The 23,678-nt window shown below is 45.1% G+C and overlaps 1 protein-coding gene across 2 annotated transcripts in view; it reads left to right on the top strand.

Annotated features, from left to right (window-relative positions):
- Positions 1-23,678, top strand: part of LOC142493078 (sulfotransferase 6B1-like) — a 76,483-nt gene that overhangs the window by 26,071 nt on the left and 26,734 nt on the right. For both annotated transcript variants that reach the window (XM_075596549.1, XM_075596548.1), the window contains exons 2-4: positions 3,257-3,366; positions 14,851-14,940; positions 17,935-18,061. In XM_075596549.1, coding sequence (XP_075452664.1) covers positions 3,257-3,366; positions 14,851-14,940; positions 17,935-18,061 — 327 coding nt within the window. The remainder of the gene's footprint in view (positions 1-3,256; positions 3,367-14,850; positions 14,941-17,934; positions 18,062-23,678) is intronic.

Here is a 23,678-nt window from a genome sequence, read left to right as displayed (position 1 = left end):
ATTATTATTTTTTTTTTATTACAAATCCAGCAACCTGATTGGCTTGACGGGCTGCCAAGATTTTTTCCAGCCACGCACGCGAATCAGCCTTCCTTTCAGCTTTAACTGCGGCCCCCGCGATGTGGTAGCGAGGGTGCTCTTCCCCGTCCCCGCGAGGTGATAGTGGGGTGCTCCTCCGTCCCCGGCTCTCCTGCTGCCCGCCGGGCGGAAGGTGGTAGCGGGGGTGCTCCTCCCCGTCCCCGGTGGTCTTCCCCGTCCCCGCGAGGCACTCCTCCGTCCCCGGCTCTCCCGCTGCCCGCCGGGTGGGAGGTGGTAGCGGGGATGCTTGTCCCTGGAGCTCATCCCCGCGAGGCGGGAGGTGGTAGTAGAGGTGCTCCTCTTCGTCCCCGGCGCTCCCGCTGCCTGCCGGGCGGGAAGTTGTAGCGGGGATGCTCCCCCCCCGTTCCGGTGCTTGTCCCCGCGAGGCGGGAGTGCTCCTCTCCGGCGCTCCTCTCCATCCCTGGCGCTCCCGCTGCCTGCCGGACGGGAGGTGGTAGCGGGGGTGTTCCATCCCCCCCTCTGTCCCCAGCGCTCCTGCTGCCCGCACGAGGTGGGGGATTGGCGCGCGGGCAGTGGTGCTGCTTTTCGCGGCCTTTCCTGTCTTCCTCTCCCCCCTGTGTGTGTGTGTTTGTGTGTGTGTGGGAGAGTGTGTGTATGGGAGAGTGTGTGTGTGTGTATGGGAGAGTGTGTGTGTATGGGAGTGTGTGTGTGTGTGTTTATGGGAGAGAGTGTGTGTATGGGAGAGTGTGTGTGTGTGTGTGTGTATGGGAGAGAGTGTGTGTGTGTGTGTGTGTGTGTGTGTGTGTTTATGGGAGTGTGTGTGTGTGTGTATGAGAGAGTGTGTGTGTGTGGGTGTGTGGGTGTGCAGGACACCAGAGGTACCCCCCAATCAGTCACCCCCCCATCTAGTCAGTCAGTCACCCAGTCGGTCACCCCCTCCCCACCCAATCCCCCAGTTGGCCACCCCCCAGTCAGTCACCCCCCCCCAATCAGTCAGTCGCCTCCTCTGTCTCTCTCTCCGAACTCTGTCTCTCTCTCCCCCCTCTCTCTCTGTCTCTCTCCCCTCTCTCTGTCTCTCTTCCCTATCTCTCTCTTCCGTCTCTCTCTCTTCCGTCTCTCTCTCTTCCGTCTCTCTCCCCTCTCCCTGTCTCTCTCCCCTCTCTCTGTCTCTCCCCCTCTCTGTCTCTCCCCTCTCTCTGTCTCTCTCCCTCTCTCTGTCTCTCTCCCTCTCTCTGTCTCTGTCTCTCCCCTCTCTCTGTCTCTCTCCCCTCTCTCTGTCTCTCTCCCCTCTCTCTGTCTCTCGCCCCTCTCTCTGTCTCTCGCCCCTCTCTCTGTCTCTCGCCCCTCTCTCTGTCTCTTGCCCCTCTCTCTATCTCTCGCCCCTCTCTCTGTCTCTTTCCCCTCTCTCTGTCTCTCTCCCCTCTCTCTGTCTATCTCCCCTGTCTCTGTCTCTCGCCCCTCTCTCTGTCTCTCACCTGTCTCTCGCCCCTCTCTCTGTCTCTCGCCCCTCTCTCTGTCTCTCGCCCCTCTCTCTATCTCTCGCCCCTCTCTCTGTCTCTGTCCCTCTCTCTGTCTCTCTCCCCTCTCTCTGTCTCTCACCTGTCTCTCGCCCCTCTCTCTGTCTCTCGCCCCTCTCTCTGTCTCTTGCCCCTCTCTCTATCTCTCGCCCCTCTCTCTGTCTCTGTCCCTCTCTCTGTCTCTGTCCCTCTCTCTGTCTCTCTCCCCTCTCTATGTGTCTCTCCCCTCTCTATGTGTCTCTCTCCCCTCTCTCTGTCTCTCTCCCCTCTCTCTGTCTCTCTCCCCTCTCTCTGTCTCTCGCCTGTCTCTCGCCCCCTCTCTGTCTCTCGCCCCTCTCTCTGTCTCTCACCTGTCTCTCGCCCATCTCTCTGTCTCTCGCCCCTCTCTCTGTCTCTCGCCCCTCTCTCTGTCTCTCGCCCCTCTCTCTGTCTCTCGCCCCTCTCTCTGCCTCTCTCGCCACTCTCTCTGTCTCTCTCGCCCCTCTCTGTCTCTCTCACCCCTCTCTCTGTCTCTCTCACCCCTCTCTCTGTCTCTCTTGCCCCCCTCTCTGTCTCTCGCCTCTCTCTCTGTCTCTCTCGCCCCTCTCTCTGTCTCTCTCACCCCTCCCTCTGTCTCTCTCACCCCTCTCTCTGTCACTCTTGCCCCTCTCTCTGTCTCTCTCACCCCTCTCTCTGTCTCTCGCCCCTCTCTCTGTCACTCTCTCCCCCCTCTGTCTCTCTCTCCCCTCTCTGTCTCTCTCTCCCCTCTCTGTCTGTGTCTCTCTCTCCTCTCTGTCTGTGTCTGTCTCTCTCTCTCCTCTCTGTCTGTGTGTGTGTGTGTCTCTCTCTCTCTCCTCTCTGTCTGTGTGTCTCTCTCTCTCCTCTCTGTCTATGTGTCTCTCTCTCTCTCTCTCTCTCTCTCTCTCTCTCTCCTCTCTGTCGGTGTTTCTCTCTCCTCTCTGTCTGTCTCCAACACTCTGGATCTGGATATCTAAGTTTACCCTATATATCTTAATTGAAATATACCTACACTCTCAAGCTTCACGTGGGAGACAATCGGAATCCCCCCTAACCCAGAAGACAGGTAGGGAACACCTCCCCTCCAACATATAATATTTCGGGAATGCGGGTACCTGGACATTGAGGGACTGCGGATCAGGTAAGATCCCAGGCGGGATTGCTGCTTTAGATATTGTGAAGCGGGGGCATCCAGACACTGGTTAATGGGTGCAGAAAACTAGTCACACACACACGCGCGTAACGAGGGCTAATTGTAATTTTGGGAGGCGGGACTAGGGGCGTAGCTATGGGCGGGACTAGGTGGCGAGTAGATTTTTTGGTTCGGTGAGTGGATTTTTGGGTGATTTGTCAAGCACTGCATATATATATATAATTTTTATATACATATATATATATTTTTTTTTTCTCAAGTACACGTCACTTTTGGTTGAGTGGTTAGTGCTGCTTCCTTTTTTCTTTTAGTAACACTATATTGTGCGATAATTGGAGTTATAACACTTGCTACAGTACATCTGTTTGTGACTAACTTAATATGTCAATACTACAGAGTTATTCATGAAGCTCAAAGAAGGGTTATCAAAGCTTTTTGGTATTGACACCATTTCTGATTAAGCTTTGAAACCTCTTGTTGATGTGATCAGAAGTAAATAAAAAAGAAATACCTTTCTAAGGAAATATTTTCTTGTCCTACTTTTCCTTAGGGTCTAATTGGACTCTGCAACTATTACAAGACATGGTATATTCCATTCACGATAAAGAGCCACCAGCAATTATTCCAAAGCTAGAATTTGGATCTCCTGACAAATTTGAGGTTTGTATACAATTTTAATATTTCGTAATCAAACAATCACTTTTTTAGCAATGTTTCATTCAATTATAGAATAATTACATTGCACAATAATTAATTGGTACTAATAGATAGTGACAGGTGAGTGGCCTCCCAAAGTTTCTACACTTATTTGTTCCCAATAGAGATATAAGTCAATTTTGTTTTCTGCTAATGTAATTTTAGGTGTCAAAAAAATAATAATCATAACTGAATGGAATCTTACATTTTAATGAATTAATGGATGTATTGATTGTATAATACATTTAATTAAAACAAAAATAGTATATAACGTAAGGAAGGAAGTAGCAGTTTTTCATACAACAATTTAATTGTTTTAACATGTGCATTTGTCCTGACAGGTAAATTTTCAGATAGAACAATGTTTGTAAGGGAAGGGGCTCACACAAGGCCGTGTGAGTTGATTCACACATCTCCCGCTCTCCCTCCTCCCCTCCTCCCCTCCCCTCCTTCCCCCCTCCCTCCCCCCCTGTCTCACATTACCCATTGTGGGAACATTTCTTTTCAAGGTGTTAACAAGTTGACTTTATTATTGTCTTTCTAAATCTCTGAGATTGACAGTCTGCGCTGACCATTATCCATCCAGAGAAATAGCCAAGATCAAAAACAGAGGAGCTAGGACCAGAGTACAAGACAAGACTGTGGAGGCAAGACAGCAGTGAACACTTCGCACATACAAAGGTTTATGCTTGGCCGATTTTGCCAGAGGGCCGGCTGAGCATATATAGGGAGCAAGAACCAATGAGGTAGTAGACACAGGGAAGGAGCGTCAGTAAGGCTGATGGTGATAGACAATTTGGATGCAGGAGACAGGTGTGGAAAGGATCCCTGATGATACCAGATGACGCGCCTCGTGCACGCGCCGACCGCGCACCGTGTGTGCGTGCTGCGCACCAAAGACATCACTGCGTGGTCTGGAGGAGAGTATTTACATCCGCGTGGGATGCGCGAGTGCCCCTAGTATGGCGGCTGGTACCAGGAGGAAGGAGAGAAGCATCACAGATGGAGGAAGGAGCGGGGGGGCCCGATCATGGATTGGGGTATGTACCGGGTACACCAAGTGCGTCACGGATCCTGACAGGAACCATCTGTGCTGCCTTTACCTGCCTGGCTAACAGAAGGCCCAAGCCTCTGCCACTGGGAGCCTGGGATGACACCGTGTTCGCCTTGGTGCGGCGCCTCCACCTGTGAGGGATCCCAGCTTAGCGGGATAAACCCCTTACAGAAACCAGTACCAATAGTAAACACACACGGTGTATATATATATATAAGTGGATTTACTAAACATAGAACACAGTAACCTGTACCGCCCAGTATGTTACACACAACACAATAACATAGGGTGCTTCGCACCAATATCCCTGGTGTCCTTCCCCAATGTCAGTCCCCACCCCAAGTGTAGGGAGCAGCGCTACTCCATGCACCGTTGGTGCACTTGGATGTGATACCTGCACGTGCACTTCAGTACCCAGTACGCCGAATAGATGCATCTGAATGGATCAATCTGATCCACCGACGTAGGTCTGTCCGGGCCATCTACGAAGGTGTCTGCCTCTGCGTGTGGTGAACTCCCACTAGAGTGCCTCATCATAATGAGTCTCTTAATGCGATGGTGGTCTGGTCCCAGACCACAGGCCGCAAATCACTGCGCAGCGTCTTGACTTTATGCGTAACCTGCAAGATGGCGGCCCCCATTAGCCGGGTGTGCCACGGAGCATCCGGAGCACCGGAGTGCTCCCTACACCGCCTGCTGTCCCCTAGAGTAGCCCCTACCTAGCCGGGTCATGCTGCAGCCTTCCCCCCGTTCCCGCACCTGCCGCGGAGATAAACAGGGGTCGGGGTGGAGAACTGGTGGAGAACACCTTCTGGCATTCCTTCAATTTGGCACTTCTTTCAGTCAGTTAACAAGGTTAATACCCCGAAGTCAAACTGCAACACGGCAGTCTCGTCTTGCACGGTAGCGGCGTTCACATGGGCCAGAGTTTCCACGGGTGTAACCGGATATATCCGACCCAGTCTTTGACCAACGTCAAATTGCATAGTGTAAAGAGAGATTGTTCTGGATGATCATCTGGATCTTCCCAGGAATCAAGGCTTTCCAGTTTCTTATCTCAGGCACTATCTTGTACCCTCTAAGGGCATCTTCCTCTGGTTTGCCCTCTAGAGAGAAGTGCAAGTCGGCCTCGTCGCGGCCCGGATAGCAGCATACCGCGTCCATGTACTTCACTCCCCCTGGTGGAATCTCAATCAACCCCGCTGCGTGATTGAATAGGTCACCATATCCCTCTTGGGCCGAGATCCTACAGCACTCTTCTTTGATGGATTCGTAGAGAGTAGAGGGGTATTTCACCCGCCTCTTGTAGATAAGCCCGGATCACTGCTCGCACCACATCGGTGTTCATCCCTAACATGATGGGCAAACTGGGATGTTCCCGGGGCTCGGGAGATATCGGGGCCTCCACTTCCATGGGGTGGGTCTTGTTAGTGTTTAGTTGAGGTATGTTCAACCGTACCTGTATGACACCATCAATGGGATAGCTATCATTGCTAAGACTCCACAGCTTCATCTTCTCTGCCGAATGCATGGGCAGGTGCTTCAGATGCTGGTCGTAGAACGGCTGGTAGATAAGGGTCACTTGTGACCCAGTATCCAGCTGTCAGGACTGCATGGTCCGTGCCCGCACCTTCCTACCCGGCGGTGCCAGCATCCAATCATGGTGCCCACGCGGCCGCATTCCCCGCTCCTCCATCAGCCCGCTCTCCTTTGGCGCGCTGCCTCCACCTTACGGGAGCGCACGGCGGGTCCTGTCCTCGCACACACCTCGGCGTGCCACGCTCCAGCCCTAGGCGCCCGTGCGGCACGCGCATGCACCATTTAAAGGAACCAGCACCTGTAATACTGCCTGGACTAATCTCAGATGGGCAACACCTGAGCTTCACCCTGCCTCAGCCTATCACAGGTCTACCTATGTCTGAGCCCTCCTCCCTTCTCTCCCTGATGGGTACCCCTCTGTATATTAGTCTCATTCACCCTTTGGTCGTTGCTGTGCATGGACCTTTCTATGCACCGTGCTCACTTGCAGCCTGAGTACCTGTCCACGTTGTTTCCGAATACCTGTTGTGACCCGGCTTGTACCTGACCTGTCTCTTCTTGTTCCCCTGAACCTGGGCTTGGCTAATGGACTTCTACGCTCTCTATTCCACGAACTCGGCTTACGGACATCTACTACTCTACGCTCTCCAATCCTTGACTACAGCTTACGGATCTCGACCATTCTGCTCTCTCCAATCCCGGACAATAGGCAAGAAAACGCTACCCTCTCCACTCTCCTATCCTGACCCGGCTACATTCACGACCCTGCAATCCGGATCCACCCTCGTGGCTTAGAGCGGTGGTTATATATATTCTCCACTTCGGCCTCCGTGGTTCAGTCCAGGTTGCAGTGAGCACCCGTGACACCAGCAAGGCTGAGGAGTATATACCTTCCATGAGGATTCGTATAATTGCTGCCGGTCCCTTTGGTTTGCACAAGCGCCGGAAGTGGGAGTCACTCTCCGGGGCATCCTGGAGGCGGAGGCATGCACCCTCCAAGGGGGATTGTCCTCGCCACTTTCTGCCTCCTTGGGCTTCGGGTCAGCTCCCCTTTGGACTCTTCCTTGCGGAACTCCTTTGAGGAAGTCGTATGTCTCTCTCCTCTGGATGAGTCACAAGACGGTCTAGGGGTCTGGAACTGTAAGATGACCTCTTGATCGTGTATTCAACCCACAAGGTCCTCATAGTTAGGAGGATTTTCTATAGCGAGGGTACAGCAGATCTAGTCACTAGGAGGGTGAGTGATTGAGGCTCCCCGCAGGAATGGCTTGGTCTGATAATCATCACCTCGGCCACACGGATGATCTTCATGTTGATCAGGGTCCACAAGGCCAGCTGCAACCGTTGAAGGAACTCTGACAATTCCTCATTCTTCTTTTGCTTGAGGGTGTGAAACTGGGCCAGCAACGCAATGGTGTAATCCTTTTTAGCATAGGTTTTGGTTAAGGCCCAAATCAGATCTTGAGCTTCTGCATGCCACATGTTACAGTCACACTATAAAGGTAGCTGGGGGCTGCAGGCACTCTAGGATTTGCTGCCTTTTGACAGCGTCCGTGCACGTCCATTCTAGCAGTACTTGCATCGCATGGTCTCTCCATTCTTCAAACGCCTCTTCTCCCAGTGGTGTAAGTCACACCGCAGAGAAAGCTTTTAGTTTGCAGTAGGGTGGTGGACTTGTATGGACTGCGTTAGTGCCTCTACCAATTGGGGTAGAGTTAATCCCAAGTCTGAGTTTCCCGTGGACAGGCGACTGATGTTCTGGTCTTTGGCTAGGGGCTGGCTCTGGACTATTCCCGTATCTGCTGGGGAAGGGGGTTGGGTCTCAGCTCTGCGAGTCATCTCTAGTGTGGCCTCCAGCCTGATGGTTACTCTGGATGTAGATAAATCTGAGTAGGCTAAGGTGCTCGAGCCCAGTGGGAAGTTACCAGAGGAGTTGGTAGGTCAGAGTATATTAGAGGGTACCCCGTGGGCAGGGCCTCCAATAGATTTAGGGCCTAGGGGGCATATTTCCTGGCCTGTGGCTAGTATTAGGGCACTCTAACGGTATGGGGGTCATATCTTCGGCCTATGACCCATGAGTTGGCTAGACGGGGGAGGTGTGTTTTGTGGTCACGGACGGCACTTTTGGGCTTAGTGTGGGAACTCCTCTCACTGCGACCATGTTGCTCCAAGGCCCAGTCGTGGACCTCTTGCTTGGAGGGCACAAACATGGTTTTTGCAATTATTTTTTTTTCTTTCTATTATCTCTGGCATCCCAGGTCTGAATCTTAGCAGTGCCTCCAAATGTAGCCCCCTTTTCCCCGTGTCTAGGGAACCACCTGTGCTGCCGTTATCTGCCTGGCCAACAGAAGGCCTAAGCCTCCCCCACTGGGAGCCTGGGGTGACCCCTTTTTCACCTTGGTTCTGCGCCTCACCTGTGTGGGATCACAGTGTAGCAGGATAAACCCCTTACAGGAACCAGTATCAATAGTAAACACACACGGTGTATATATATCAACTGGTTCACTAAACATAGAACACAGTAACCTGTACCGCACAGTATATTACGCACAACACAATAACATAGGCTGAGTGTCCCCAAAGTACATAGGTGCTTGGCACCAATATCCCTGGTGTCCTTCCCCAATGTCAGTCCCCACCCAAAGTGTAGGGAGTAGCGCTACTCCTTGGACCTTTGATGCACTTGGATGTGTTACCTGTCCGGGCACTCCAGTACCCGGGTACCGCCGAATAACAACAAGGATCTGTCTGATCCACCAACGTAGATCTGTCCAGTCCATCCATGAAGGCATCTGCCTCTGCATGGGGTGAACTCCCACTAGAGTGTCTCATCATAATGAGTCTCTTAATGAGATGGTGGTATGGTCCCAGACCACAGGCCTCAAGTCACTGCGCGGCGTCTTGACTCGTTTCCTAACACTGTTATGCTATTGGGAAAATGTCCATATCTTTGCAGGCGTGGAGCTTTAAGATGGTGCGGCGTGTGAATCCCAGCTGATCCCTCTACTCTCCTGTTTCTTCTGGAACACTGCCAGGGAGTAGCTACATGTCTTTTAAACCATGCTTTAATTCTTAGTTGAATGAAAACTCTCTAGCAGACTTGACAGGGTGTGGTCTGATCCTGGCAGAGTGAGGGTTTAACTCCTTTACTCCCTCACATGGGGCTTAACTCTTAATTAACATCAACTCAACTGTGTAATATAGATTGATTCCTTTCTTCAGATCTTACTCTGTTATACTCCAGTACCAACAGACTAGCAAATGAGAATACAAAACAGAACTAAATTATTATTATTATTATATAATTGACCAGGAGTTAGTTGGCAGCTTTGAGTGAGTGATGACGAATAATGATACTACATACTGTATCCATGATTCACAGTTATATTAAGGTCACATAAACCTACAAAAATCAATAATGGTAACAAACAGTACATTTATTTTTTAAAAATTACATAAACAACAAATTTGTGACTTCAATAAATTATGTTGTTACATGTAAAATTATATTTTAGTGTGAGCGGTGCTGGAACATTTTAATATTATATACATGTTTGCTTAAATAATGCCATTGTTATCCTGTACAATAAAATACCATAATAACATCAGGAAAGTCCATGAAATGTTATGAATCATGAAGGTATTAAATGTTTCCTGGTTAGATATTGATTACTCAACCCTAAAGATATATAAAACATCTTGATCTCAGCCTGCAAAATATAGTATTAAAACAACATACTAATGCTACAAAAGTAAAACATTTATTGGATTACTAAGAATGAATAAGAATATTATGACAATAGTATACCTGCTACTCACCCAATAATCTTAATAATGTTGATTAAATAGGTGCATAACTGTGTACACAAAATTGGATGAAAACGAAGAGGATTTTGCATCCAAAAAAATCCCTTTTGCAGTTGCACTCTTGGAAAGTACGTAAGTACAGTATGGGGATAATGTTGTCCAGAATACTCCCTCAAGGCCATTCGATTGAATCGTGGACAATAACAGTAAACATAATACATTTTTATTACATAAAAAAAATGGGAAACAGGGTGTGAGGGTATATACACAAATGGGTGAGATAAAATACTGATGGTGGTGTGGTAATAGGTGTAGGAGGTACTCTATAAGTGGTACAAACAGGAGTCGCCAAACAAGTTAATACTTGCAGAGAAGGATAGCACTCCACAGGTTCATAAACCTCACATCTAGTATAGCTTTAGTGGAATGTATCCAAGTATACTATTGATACAAAGTACTCAATGTTAATTTTATGAATTGAAACTGTTACCTAATGGCAACAGTGTGTGCAATTCAAAGGCAGGATGCTTCATCAGGGAGCATGGATCTCACGTGAAACGGTCCGTCGGATTTTAGTGACGTCATCACTGATGTTGGTGGTGGAGCGGTAGCACTGGAAGCTGACTAGCAGGAAGAGAATACCTGGTTGTATAGTGTTGTTTATAACCTTTCACTGAGCAACGCCTTTTGCTATTTGTACACTATGCAAGCAGGTCCTTTAGCAACCTAGTCTAGGTCTGGGTATACCTAACACTGTATGACTGATACCGGGACCTCCCTGTTGACAATGGATAGCTGAAGTACGTGTCTGGACATTACGTGACATTTAAAGTTTATAGTAGGCATAAAAACTCCATCCATTCAGACAAATTAAGCCTGTTATATGTGAAGATAGTTTGGCGTATATGTGGCCTATGTTAGTAGCCTTCCATAAAAAAAATCGCCCTGCCATTTAATCCGCCAGTTGTTTGAGCGTTTCTATCACTGTATTCAGAAAGCCTTGATTACCTGTGATAGCAAAATTCACAAAACGGGCAAGCAGCCGGCGACGTGATGATCGCCTCTCTCAAAAGGAAAAATCCGGTGATTTGTTTTAGCTGCACAGAGAGAGAGCCGCCTCTCCCTGTGGAAATCTCGCCCAAAATTAATGTTTTGTTAAATACATTTTTTAATACTAGTGTAGATGAGCAGTGGGTCTCTGGAGCAGAACCGCGTTGATTTCAGGTCCGGGGACCCCCTGGTTCCTGAGATACAGGCCCTGTTATGGGGTTCCGCTATCTCCTATGCGTTTTATTCCCACGGTCACGTGAAGCGAGACATTTAAATGCATAGAGATTGTTTTGGTTATAGATAATTTGTATTCATGTGTATTCATGTACTATTAGGCTTTTTAATTATTTTATTGTTGGTGTGTTTAGGTGCTTATTGTGTATTTTTGGCCTTAATTATTTTTATTAGCTTCACCATTGAGTGCTATAGTGGCTTATCACACACATATTATATGGGTATGATATACCACTATACCAATCAATGGGTTCAGGATAGGTATAGTGGTCCCGGGGTGGGTAGTTACGCCTCCTGGGTGGTAGCATGGGAGGGTGGGTTAACCCCTTAATTACTATAGCGCTTATTAACCGCTAAGGTGATTAAGGGGCTTTGGGCTGTTAGATTGTATTCATGCTGGCATCGGAGGACATGGACCTGGAGTATGCTCACGAGGATTTCCTTCATGATGGCAGGGGTAAATTGAATGTTTTATTTACTTTATTTATGCTTTCTAATGTTTGATTTTATATTGGGCAAATGCACTATTATCTATATGTGGATAATAGTAATTTTGCCCAGTACTGTACTGTATGTGTTGGGAGGAGGGAGGTTTGTTGGGGGTAGAAGAGGTGGGTAGTAGGGTCATTGTGTGTATGTTTGTTTATTGTGGGTAGAGGTATTGAGTGAAGGGGGTTGTAGCCCCAAGGACGGATGTTTAGGCCTACCGGGTGGTAGCGGGAGGGCTTAACCCCTTTATTACCTTAGCGGTTAATACCGCTAAGGTAATAAAGGAGTTAACTCCACCCCTAACCCCCCCCAATCGCCATTCTAGAGCCTCCATTAGCGCTGATAACCTACTCGAGGGTATTAGAATTGCACGAATGTGTCAAACTGCCGATGAGTGGCTTATTGCAGCTTATTGTGGCTCGACAATTAAAAATGCAGATAAAGGCTTTCATCTGACACTTATCGAGGCTTACTGAATAGCAGTAGGCCTTTTTGGTGAAAAGGGCCTCAATAAGTAGCTTATTGAGATTTATAGCATAGGCCCCTATATGTCCTAATTATAAAAGGCCTATTTATACATACCCTATACCAGCGTTTCACAAAACTTTTTTTTCCGTGACCCGGTTATTTTTGTACTTCTCCTTCATGACCCAATAAAAAATGTAATCGCCTATACTGGCCTATAGGTAAAATAAAACAGTTATGAAAGATAATACAGATTTCATATATTCTCCCAATAACCTCTATTCTCTCTCTCCCCCCCCCCATTCTCTCTCTGACCTGCACAGACCCACACAGTCACTGACCTACAGACACTCACACACACAGCCACTGATACACACACACACACACACACACACACACACACACACACACACACACACACACACACACACACACACACACACACACACAGATATACACACACATACAGTCACTGATACACACACACACACACAGCCACTGATACATACATACACACACACACTCCCCTATACACACACACACACACACACACACACACACACAGATATACACACACACACACAGATATACACACACATACAGTCACTGATACACACACACACACACAGCCACTGATACATACATACACACACACACTCCCCTATACACACACACACACACACACACACACACACACACACACACACACACACACACACACACACACACACACACACACACACACACACAGCCACTGATATACACACACATACAGTCACTGATACACACACACAGCCACTAATACACACACACACACAGCCACTGATACATACATACATACACACACTCCCCTACACACACACACACACACACACACACACACACACACACACACACACACACACACACACACACACACACACACACACACACACACACACACTGATATACACACACATACAGTCACTGATACACACACACACACACACAGCCACTAATACACACACACACACACACACAGCCACTGATACATACATACATACACACACACACTCCCCTACACACACACACACACACACACACACACACACACACACACCCCTATACACACACACACACACACAGCCAGTGATACACACACACACTCCCCTACACACACACACACACACACACACACACACACACACACACACACACACACACACACACACACACACACACACACACACACACACACACACACACACACACTCCCCTATACACACACACACACACACACACACACACACACAGCCACTGATACACACACAGCCACTGATACACACATACACACACACACACACACACACACACACACACACACACACACACACAGATACACACACAAACAGATACACACACACACACACAAAGTGGATTACAGAGGCAGCGATGGATGTGAGTGACTGGAGGGGGGGGGGCAGAGAGAGGAAAGGCTGCGATCCGAGCAGGGGGCTCCCCGCCTCCCCCAGCCACCACTGCCTGCCCCATCTCCCGCACCCATCTCCCGCACCAAGGAGACTGGGGGGAAGGGAGCGCCAGGACAGGTGGCAGAGGTACAACACCCCCCCCCCCGGCGGGTGCACCCCCGCTACCACTTCCTACCTACACCAGGGCATCGTGTCCTGTGGGCGGTGGAGCATGGTGTTGGCAGCCTGCACCACTTCAGCACCGTCCCGCACCTCACCTCGGGCCACCGCAAGGAGAGGGGGAGAGGGACACCGCGCGGCCAGCCTCGCTGTGACCCAGCAATTTTGCTTCCGTGGCCCGGTGCCGGGTCGCGACCCACCATTTGGGAAACGCTGCCCTATACTAACATTGGGTTTATTCCAGCAACTTCATTATATGTTGCACCAAGTATTTCACCAATTGATGTTATTTACACATATTTCTAGCTAATTAACAGCTATATTGTATGTGGATCAAGCTAATTGGTCAATCATAACCTTTGGTACATTTCTTTCAACCACATCATACTGCAGTTTATAGGAGCGCATTGGAGTTTGTCGGCATCCTGCCTTTGAATTGCAGGCACTGTTGCCATTACAGTAGGTAACAGTTTCAATCAATTAACATTGAGTACTTTGTATCAATAATATACAGTACTTGCGTACATTCTACTAAAGCACATGTGAGGTTTATGTAGTAGGTTAATATATTGATTCCTAGAATTGCTTGAACCTGTGGAGTGATATCCTAAACTGGGGGTGTGTGTGTGTATGTGTATGTATATATATATCCGCGCCACCATCAGTATTTTATCTCACCCATGTGTATATATACCCTCACACCCTATTTCCCATTTTTTGATCTAATAAAAATCTATTATTGTTACTGTTATTCTCCATGAGTCAATCGAATGGCCTTGAGGGAGTACTCCCCGGGCAACATTATCCCCATATTTACGTACTTTCCAAGAGTGCAACAATAAAGGGATTCTTTTTGGATGTAAAATCCTCTTTTCATTTTCATCCAATTTTGTATACATACGTAAATGTATACTGTACAGATTTCGAGACTACAAAAAAGTTTCTTCTATGCCCTTTGAATCTTTGTACTTTGCATGTCACACAAAACATTTAACAATTTCTAATAGAACAGCTGAGATAACGATCTACAAGTTTGTAATTTCATATGCAGTGTTAGGGTAACACCTACAATATCTTCTTCCTTCTGATTCTGCTGTCATCTACTGAATGTGACGGATTCTCACTCCTTTAATTAAATAAAAGACCCAATGTTAGATCTGCACTCTTTCTTTTGTTTTTCAGAAACTAAAACAAGAATCTTCACCAAGAGTCTTAGCAACACATTTATTTTACGATGACCTCCCCAAATCCTTTTTCGATAAGAAAGTGAAGGTGAATAATTTCATTTTGCTCTTTATTTATGGAGGTGCTATACGTGGTTCTTATTTTTTTTTTATCTACAAATATGGATACGCCTATTTTTGCATTTAAACTAAAATGACATCTGACTACACTCTAAATCCCATATTGAAGCATTGCTGCAAATTATCTAATTAAGTGTAGAAACAAGGGAAACAAGAAAATATTTTATGAGTTAAAAAATTAAGGGCAAGCAGGGGCTTTACAAATAAAACCCACTACCATTAGTTCATAATCTTACCAATCAAGGAATTCACAATGCGGTAAATGTTGTGTCATTTTGTATGTTGTGCTGGGCCTTTCTGTTTTTCTTTGCATATTCTGCCACGCTCAGGAGCACTGCTTTTTGACACTAATATATATGCTGTATATATGATGTGAGGGTGGGGTTTGGGGTTCTGGAGCATCTTGGGTTATTGCAATTATTGTTGTTTGGAAGTGTGGCCCCTGCCCATTGTTTAAAGCTCGCCCCGCCCCACTTTCCAATTAGCAGTTTTTATCATGTTCCTGTGTATCACAGACCCAGTATGGTTTTTCTCCCTCCAGCAAAAAAGAGAGGTACAAATAATCCTCATACATTCTCTTTCTATCCATGCTTCTCTTCCTCGCTTCTGGGGATATCTCTCCCAAATCCTGGTCCCTACCTTTATTCCTACATGCTCTTGTCCTTGCCTGTCAAATGCAACTTCTACTCCTTCTGCTGTCAACCCCTCCAACCTCATACCCATCCCCTGCCACCCTCCCTCCTCTCTCCCATTCTGCTGTGCCCTTTGGAATGCTCATTCCTTTTCTAACTAGATCCTCTGTGCATGACTTCTTTCTCTCTCACTCTCTGCTCCTATTTGCTATAATTGAGACCTGGCTCACTGTCACGGAAGACTAGTGCTTCTAACACAAAAATTACCCGGATCCTTTGATTGAAGAAAACGTGAGATAAAATAAATTGTAGTTTATTTACACAAGAAACACACACAGCTTGAAGTACAAAATGACAAGCATAAACACTTACTGGGATGGGGTAAAATGGAATAAAATGTCCACGGAACCAAATCCACAGAAATCAATTCTCTAGGTATCAATTCCCAGGAGCGGGGTTGATGCGCAAAAAGAGCCGTGTATCAGTCCTTGGCTGGGGGCGCCGCTCGCAACCCCTGTATCTTTCCCGAAAGTAGTTTTTTCATTTCCCCCTTTCAGGATTCGTTTGGGAATCCTTAGTTCTAACAAACTTTTGAAGCAAGGTACAAATCTTAGTTACGATGGAATTTCTTATATCGCACGATGTATCTTTAGGGGAATCCCTGGGTAAATCTCATATCCCAATCGGCTGCATGACACTTTAAAAACACGCAAAGCCTATCTGTATAATGTGCAGCCAATCACCCCGTGGGAACCAAATCGCCATCCTATGGCAAGGGTGCCCACAGTTGCTGTAGCCGGGCAAGGGCTTCATGGTATGCCAAGGGTCATGCGCTAACCTCACACCTGAACCGCTTAGCATACCTGACCAAGCCCCCTTTCCAGCGGCAGAAAGTCTACTTCTGTCCCGGACATCTGGACATCTCTCAGGGAAACCTGTTTATCATGACTCCCCTCCAGATCACACTTTCCAATGTCGAAACCTTTTTAAGTCCGGACTTTCCTAGACACTCTGGAGTCATCTCAGCAGGGTGTCTAAGAAGTCCGCACTTAAGATATGCATGGCCGGTCACATACTGACTTGCAAATTCCCAATGTATCCGCTGCCCCTCCTGCCTGAATGTAAATGCCATGCTCCTTATAATTGTAATACACAAAAAAGAGAGGGGCCTTCATTTACTATCTTGCACAAAAATTAATAACATATAAAACATAACTGCTTTACTGTTAAGATCCCTGCAGCATTTCCACAAAATTCCAGTGCTGGCATTTTCCTAGCCTGAGTTAGCTCTCTGGGTTTTGCGCTGTGGGGAAAAGCGGCTGGCATTTTAAAAGGGAACCTTTTTCTGCTTTGCGGTTTGGCGGTGAAACATTGTTGCAATATTCGGGGTTAATACATAACCGTGACTGCACTCATACAATGTAGCTGGAGTTAACAATGTGGTTTGTGGTTACAACATTCGGAACTAATGTATAACCGCGACCACACTCATTCAGTATATTTGAGTTTAACAATGTGGTTTAAACTTTCTTCCTGTCTTCGGCTTGGCAGTGACTCATTGCTGCAATGCCCGGGGCTAATACATAACCGCAGCCATACTTATTCAATTAGCCTGCGGTTTAGGCCGTGACTCATTGTAGCACAGAACAGCCTAATCCCAACCTCACTTATCCAATTAACCTTAATACAGTGATGTGGGCCCCTTATACCTAGCAGGCTGCACACAGACAGTTTATTACACATTTACAGGACTGCAGCCAGCCCTGGGTTGCAGAGCTGACACTTCACAGTTCCATTATGACACAGGGGCACCCAGCCGGGCGTTTTTCAATGTGGTAAATGGTGTTCCACACATACTGTAACATTAAACATTAAGACAAGGTTTCCCTGTCCCGAAGCACATATTGTATAATCTGTAAAATATGTTAGTATTCATAGGCCATTATTCAATATAGTGTGAAGCCACTTCCCAGTGCTGGAAAAGAGGTCAACTCAACTCAATTTGGATGAATGGGATCAAAAAATCCTGTTCAGTACGGGGAAGCACTTGAAGTAAAAACTTGTAAAGTTTTGAAATCTCTGTACATTTATTTCAGTCCTTTAAAGGTTTCCCAATCTAAACAGAATTAGCAATAATTAGATTTATTCAAGACCATGTTTACTATGCGGTACTATTCCACAATTCCAGGGCAGGAAGATAACTTATGGCTTATTCAAGTGAATGAGCTGTAAGATGTCTTCTGGCACCAGCATGTTTCCTATGGCTAAGCTGCTTGGTTACTACAGTATGTGCACGTGCATAAATATGTTTATTTTGTGCCCTCTAACAGATGCTGCTGCTTATTCGAAATCCAAAAGACACCGCAGTGTCACTTTTCCATTTTTATAACAACAATCCAGTGCTTCCCCCATGCAGTTCCTGGGATACATTTTTCCAAGACTTCATGAGTGGAAAAGGTACAGTATTGTGATTAGTAACTTGTACTTGTGTTTTTGAAAATGTTTAAGCTATTAATACAAGGTATCATTTCTCAACAGTACTCTTAGATTTCCATTAGATGGTCAGAAACAATAAATGGGAAACAGCTGTGGCAGGAGCAGTCTACAGTATATATGTATATACTATGCTCTGCCTCAACCTATTGGGTACTAGCAGACCACCTTTGACCACATGCCAGAACTCCTTCCTGCCTGTCTCTTTGTGCCTACCCGCGCAGCTCTTGCAGCAATTCTCACTATTTTAACTATTAATTAATTAAAAATTAATTATTTTTAGTACAGAGTATTGAAGCATTCATTTCAGATCCAGGGACCCCCTGCTTTCTGAGATACAGGGACATTTATACTTGCAGGGGATACCATCACCCCCTACCTCTGTATCCATAGACCTGAAATGAATGGGGTACAGCACCCTTCTTCAATTCTGTGTACTAATAATAATAATAATAACAATAATAGTAATAATAAAGCAAAGCTTCAGTACCTTAGTGGCTAACCACTATGAGATATAGATTTCACCACACTTAGTAAAGTTATGCTTTACCGTGGAGGGTTTTTTATCCACCATAACTTTACTAAATGTGGTGAAACCTATACCTGTTTCATTTTGCAAAGCCAGTGTAGCCAACCCCACACTGAGGGGAGTCATTAAGATCGAAATGGCTGTCTGTGGGTGGGTTTACTGGCTATGCATCTTAACCCAGGCTGTGCTCAAAGCTGTGACCATGCAGCAAGCTTAAGCTTATAGGGGACCATGTTAAATGGTTTTGAAGCAAAAGGTGGCAGTGTGCTTATTTTCATATAATTTCCCAGAATCCCTTGCTGCACTGGAAGTGCTGTGTGCTGGGTGATAATGGTGAAAGGCGGGGTTGCAGACCTGTCTAAGACATGCAAATGAGCATACTGTAATATTTCCATTTGCTATATGCTTTACTGTGGAGGGTTTTTGTCCATTTTTTTACCCACCATAACTGGTGATACCGTTCTGTGGCTAACGAAATGCTTTTATTTGTGCGAGCTTTCGAGATACACTAATCTCTTCTTCCGGTGATGTTACAATGAATGAAGCAAGCAAAAGCTATACTATATACAGTGTCTATTGGAATGTTATATGTGCTGGTCCTTCCCTCGGTGTGGATGTGTTTTATGGCTGGAGGTGTCAAAAGGTTCCTGAAAGCAAGTGATGAAAGAGTGTGTATGTGTATCAGTGTGAATTATATATATATATATATATATATATATATATATATATATATTAATGAAGGGGTTTAGCCTCCCTGTCACCCCCAGGAGCACAAACCACAATACCCCCCACCCTCCCCCTATCTACACTAATTTACAATATCCTATTGGTCATATATGGTTTCAGGCATTAACCAAAATAATACACATACATTATTTGCTAAAATAAATAAATACATTTGAAACATAAAATCATTGATTGTCACTGTAGATAATTAGGTCCTCTCAATGGAGAGCCTAGGTAGCCACATTGGCAATCTATATTATGCTATAATAAAAAATACATTCATAATTAAAATACATTATTAACCCCTCCTCCATTACTTTAGTGGCTAACCACTAACGTAATGGTGGGGTTAAACCCTCTTGCAACACCTCCTCTGGGATTCCTAACCACCCTCCCTGGGGCAACTACCCTCTTCACTAACCCCCACTACACCCAAACACCCTCCACCACCACACAAAATAATGGGCAATATTCCTATTAGCCAAATCTGGCTAATACCGCTGTTGCCCATTGAGAATAATAAAAAATACATTAACTATAACAAAATACACCTTACAATAAAATCATATTTGAATCCATTGATTATCACTGTGGTTACCAAAGCCCTCAATGGGGGCACAGATACCCCCATTGGCAATCAATAGACATACACCTGTCAGGATGAAGGCCATCCTCCTCCTCATGCTCACTGGCACAAGCATCCAATAAAAGCCTGATGCACTGCCATTAAAACACTATCTACTGGATAGTAACCACATATTTAACTAATTAAGTGGTTAACCCTTTCTGCTCCCCCCCCCCCCCCCTCCCAGGAGTCCTAACCATCTACCCCCGGGCAATTACCCAATTCACCCACTTTACTCCCTTCACCCACCATCTCCACCAAACAAAACACGACCCATCACCACTACACACAGTAATGGGCAATAGTTAAATTAGCCAAATATGGCTAAAAACACTTTTGTCAATTCAAAGCCATACAAAATACACAATAAAAAATACAAATTACAATACAATAAAAACAAACCCAAGTAATTTAATCCATTGATTGTCCCTATGAGTACCAATGCCCTTGATGGGGGCACAGATACCCACATTGGCAATCAATGAACACCCTATAATATATACATATGTTACTTACACTTGCTGGGATGAAGGCTTTCATCCTCCTCATCCTCGGCATTACCAATCTCCTCAGATCGACCCCCGAAGAAATTACCCTCAACTTGACACACGAAGCAATCCATGCCAAAAAGAAACCACAACAAAAAATCAGAAAAAGAAATCCAAAACCCATTAAAAATATTCCTTGCCCTAAGACTCAAAAATAAATCCAGGCTGATGAAGAGGTGAGTGCAATCAGTGACAAGCGCAAATAAATTACTTATTAAACAAATATATAGAGGACCTAATACAGGATCCTAAAATAATATAAATTGTGATATATACACCTGCATAAAGGGATAAATGAGAAATATATTTAAGACCTCTGGTAGAGCTACAGTTCTAAGGAAAATTATGTTTTTTCAAACATCAAAAAGGGTTGCAATAGTGGTATTACAGCATAAGACTACCAAGGGATATATAATAAAAACACAAAATAGTGCAGATGATCAACAAATGTGAAAAAAGTCAAAAGGATTGTGCAAAAATAGGAGGTCTCCCACTCACATGTTTACAAGATCATCAAATGTAAATAGAGATCCCTAGGTCAAATGATCCTTGATCCAAGTTGACTGGGTGCAAGCAACTCCAAATACATGTGGGAAAAGAAGAAACAAAAATACTGTAGTGCATAAAGGTTAATAGAACAAAAAAGGAAAATAAGTAATGCACTTACAGAAAGACAAAAGCCAAGCGCAGATACATATAGACTATGCAAAGAGGGAGAAGAATGCTGGATCCTCATGGCACTCTGTCTCTCAGTCTGCTGAGCTAATAGTCGTGGGCTGATGGCGTCACGGCTATGGACGGAGTAAAGCGAAGAGCGAGTCCGTTCACCTGGATACATAGGGATACACAGCTGCTGCTCACTCGTGTGTATGTCAAAAAGTCTAATCCTCCTATGAATTTCACTCAATAAAGAGCTTCATCAGGGATGTGTTTTATATTGACGTTTCTGTGTATTCGCCCTATATTAAAGATGTGGCGTCACTCTTCTTATATATTTTATTAAGTGATAACTAATACATGTCCCTTTTTGTGTTTTTTAGTTGCAATAGCTTTGTACAGTATATTATGTTTTATTTACACATTGCAGCAATTTATAGCTGGTTTGTTGTCATCAGCACTTTAATACTAGTGTCAGCGTTTTTTTTTTAATTCTCTAATTAAACATTTCTTCTTTGTGAAATCATCACATAGACAATAAGAGGGAATTCATCCTTTTGAGAATAGTAACCCTGATGAAGCTCTTTATTGAGTGAAACGCATATGGTGTATCCCTGTGAACGGACTCAATCTTCGCTTTACTCCACCCATTGCCATGACATCATTGGTGCATGGGCTCGCGACAATCAGCTATGCAAACGGAGAGACAGAGTGCCATAAGAATCCAACGCTCTCCTCCCTGAGACTCTTCATAGTCTATTTGCGCTTGACTTTTGTCTTTCTTTAAGTGCATTACTGCTTTCCTTTTTGTTCTATAAACTATTTTGCACTATTTTTGCATCTTCTGTTTTCGAAATATATTTGGAGTTGCTTTCACCCAATCAACTTGGATCATTTGACTTAGACATCTACAGGTGCGACAACGAGTATTCTAAAACTTGCCTTGGAAATTCTGGGGCAATATCCAGGTAATGCTGCCAACATTTCAGTGAAATTTCTGCAGACAGACTAATTGCCCATCAGATTAACACAGCGGGGGTCCCAGGCAGTCCCGTTCAAACTGAATGGGACTGCCTGGGACCCCTGCTGTGTTAATCCGATGGGCCATTAGTTTTTCTGCAGAAATGTCACAGAAAATGTTGCAGCATTACTGGGGTATAGGTGGTGATTGCCCCATATTTTCCAAGGCAAGTTTTAGAATACTCGTCGTCGCACCTGTATGTCTATTTACATATGATGATCTTCTGAACATGTAAATGAGAGATCTATTCTTGCACAATACGTTTAACTTTTTTTACATTTTGTGATCCTTTGCACTATTTCGTGTTTTTATTATATGTCTCCTGGTAGTCTTTCACTTTAATACCATTGATCAACAGAAGTCCAGAGTCCTCCATTGCTTGCCTCACAGATGAGTAGATCTTATTTTCTTCTTTCTGGTTGGTGTTTGACTTGTCATCCACTTCCTGTCAAATGAGACGTGACAGGCCTTATATAAAGCCTGTCACGTCACATTTGACAGAAACATGGTACATCCACCAATCCAATTAGTGGATGTACCATGTGAACAGTCATTTATTTGGTTGAGAATGACCGCTCAATCTTATTGGTGGATGTACTATGTGATGCCTTCTATTTTATATGTGCTGTGACATCACCTTAAAGGGAGGGAAGCACAACCAATTAGGTACCATATGCTTCCACATGTATATATGAAACTAATGTGAAAAAAATTATGTATTTTGTGATAAAGTTTAATGAAGACATCAGCAGCTTTGAAACATTTAAAGGTCGTAAGACCAAAATATAAAAATATTGTAGTAAATTCCCCATGTAATCTTTTATATTCAAAACTCTTAGGCCTCGGACATGGTCACGCCCCCGCACAGCGCGTGAACTAAAGCCAGGTAAAGCACCCGCTTTCCCTCAGCCTCAGCGCGCCTCCGCATGGCTGAAGTCACTATGGACTTAGCCTTATAGTTAATTTTTGTGCAGGTAATGAAATGCAATAAATGCAGTTCATGATTCTTAAAGAAGTTGTCCAATGCCAATAGTCTTGTATTGTGCTCATCCTAATAACAACAAAAAATGTATGCTTGCCAATTCTTAAAATGAGGACTTAAGTAATGCATTCTGCTATACATATTGTCTTTAATGCCACCAAAATACAATATCAATAATTAGGCCTTTTGATACAAATTTGCAAAGATTACAAAAAAAAACTACTGTAGGATCTATTTAGAAGTTTGAAAGTCAGGTCTTAATCATTTATTGGAATGCCCTAAGATAAATTAATTTTTAAGTAGATCTATTTAGGGATGATACTATTTACAGCATTTACTAGTGTTGTTGAGATGCATATTAATTCTAATGGTTGGTGGTACAAAGTATATAAGTGGTGTAAAAGTTTATATATCTGTAGCCCTGTGTAGTTTTGGGGTTACATGTCTTTCTCCTCGTGTGCAATAATCCCTGTTAAAGGGCAGGTTGCCAGGA

This window comes from Ascaphus truei, chromosome 4 (genome assembly GCF_040206685.1).
Source record: "Ascaphus truei isolate aAscTru1 chromosome 4, aAscTru1.hap1, whole genome shotgun sequence".
NCBI lineage: Eukaryota > Metazoa > Chordata > Amphibia > Anura > Ascaphidae > Ascaphus > Ascaphus truei.
This window is presented reverse-complemented; position numbering and strand designations above follow the sequence as displayed.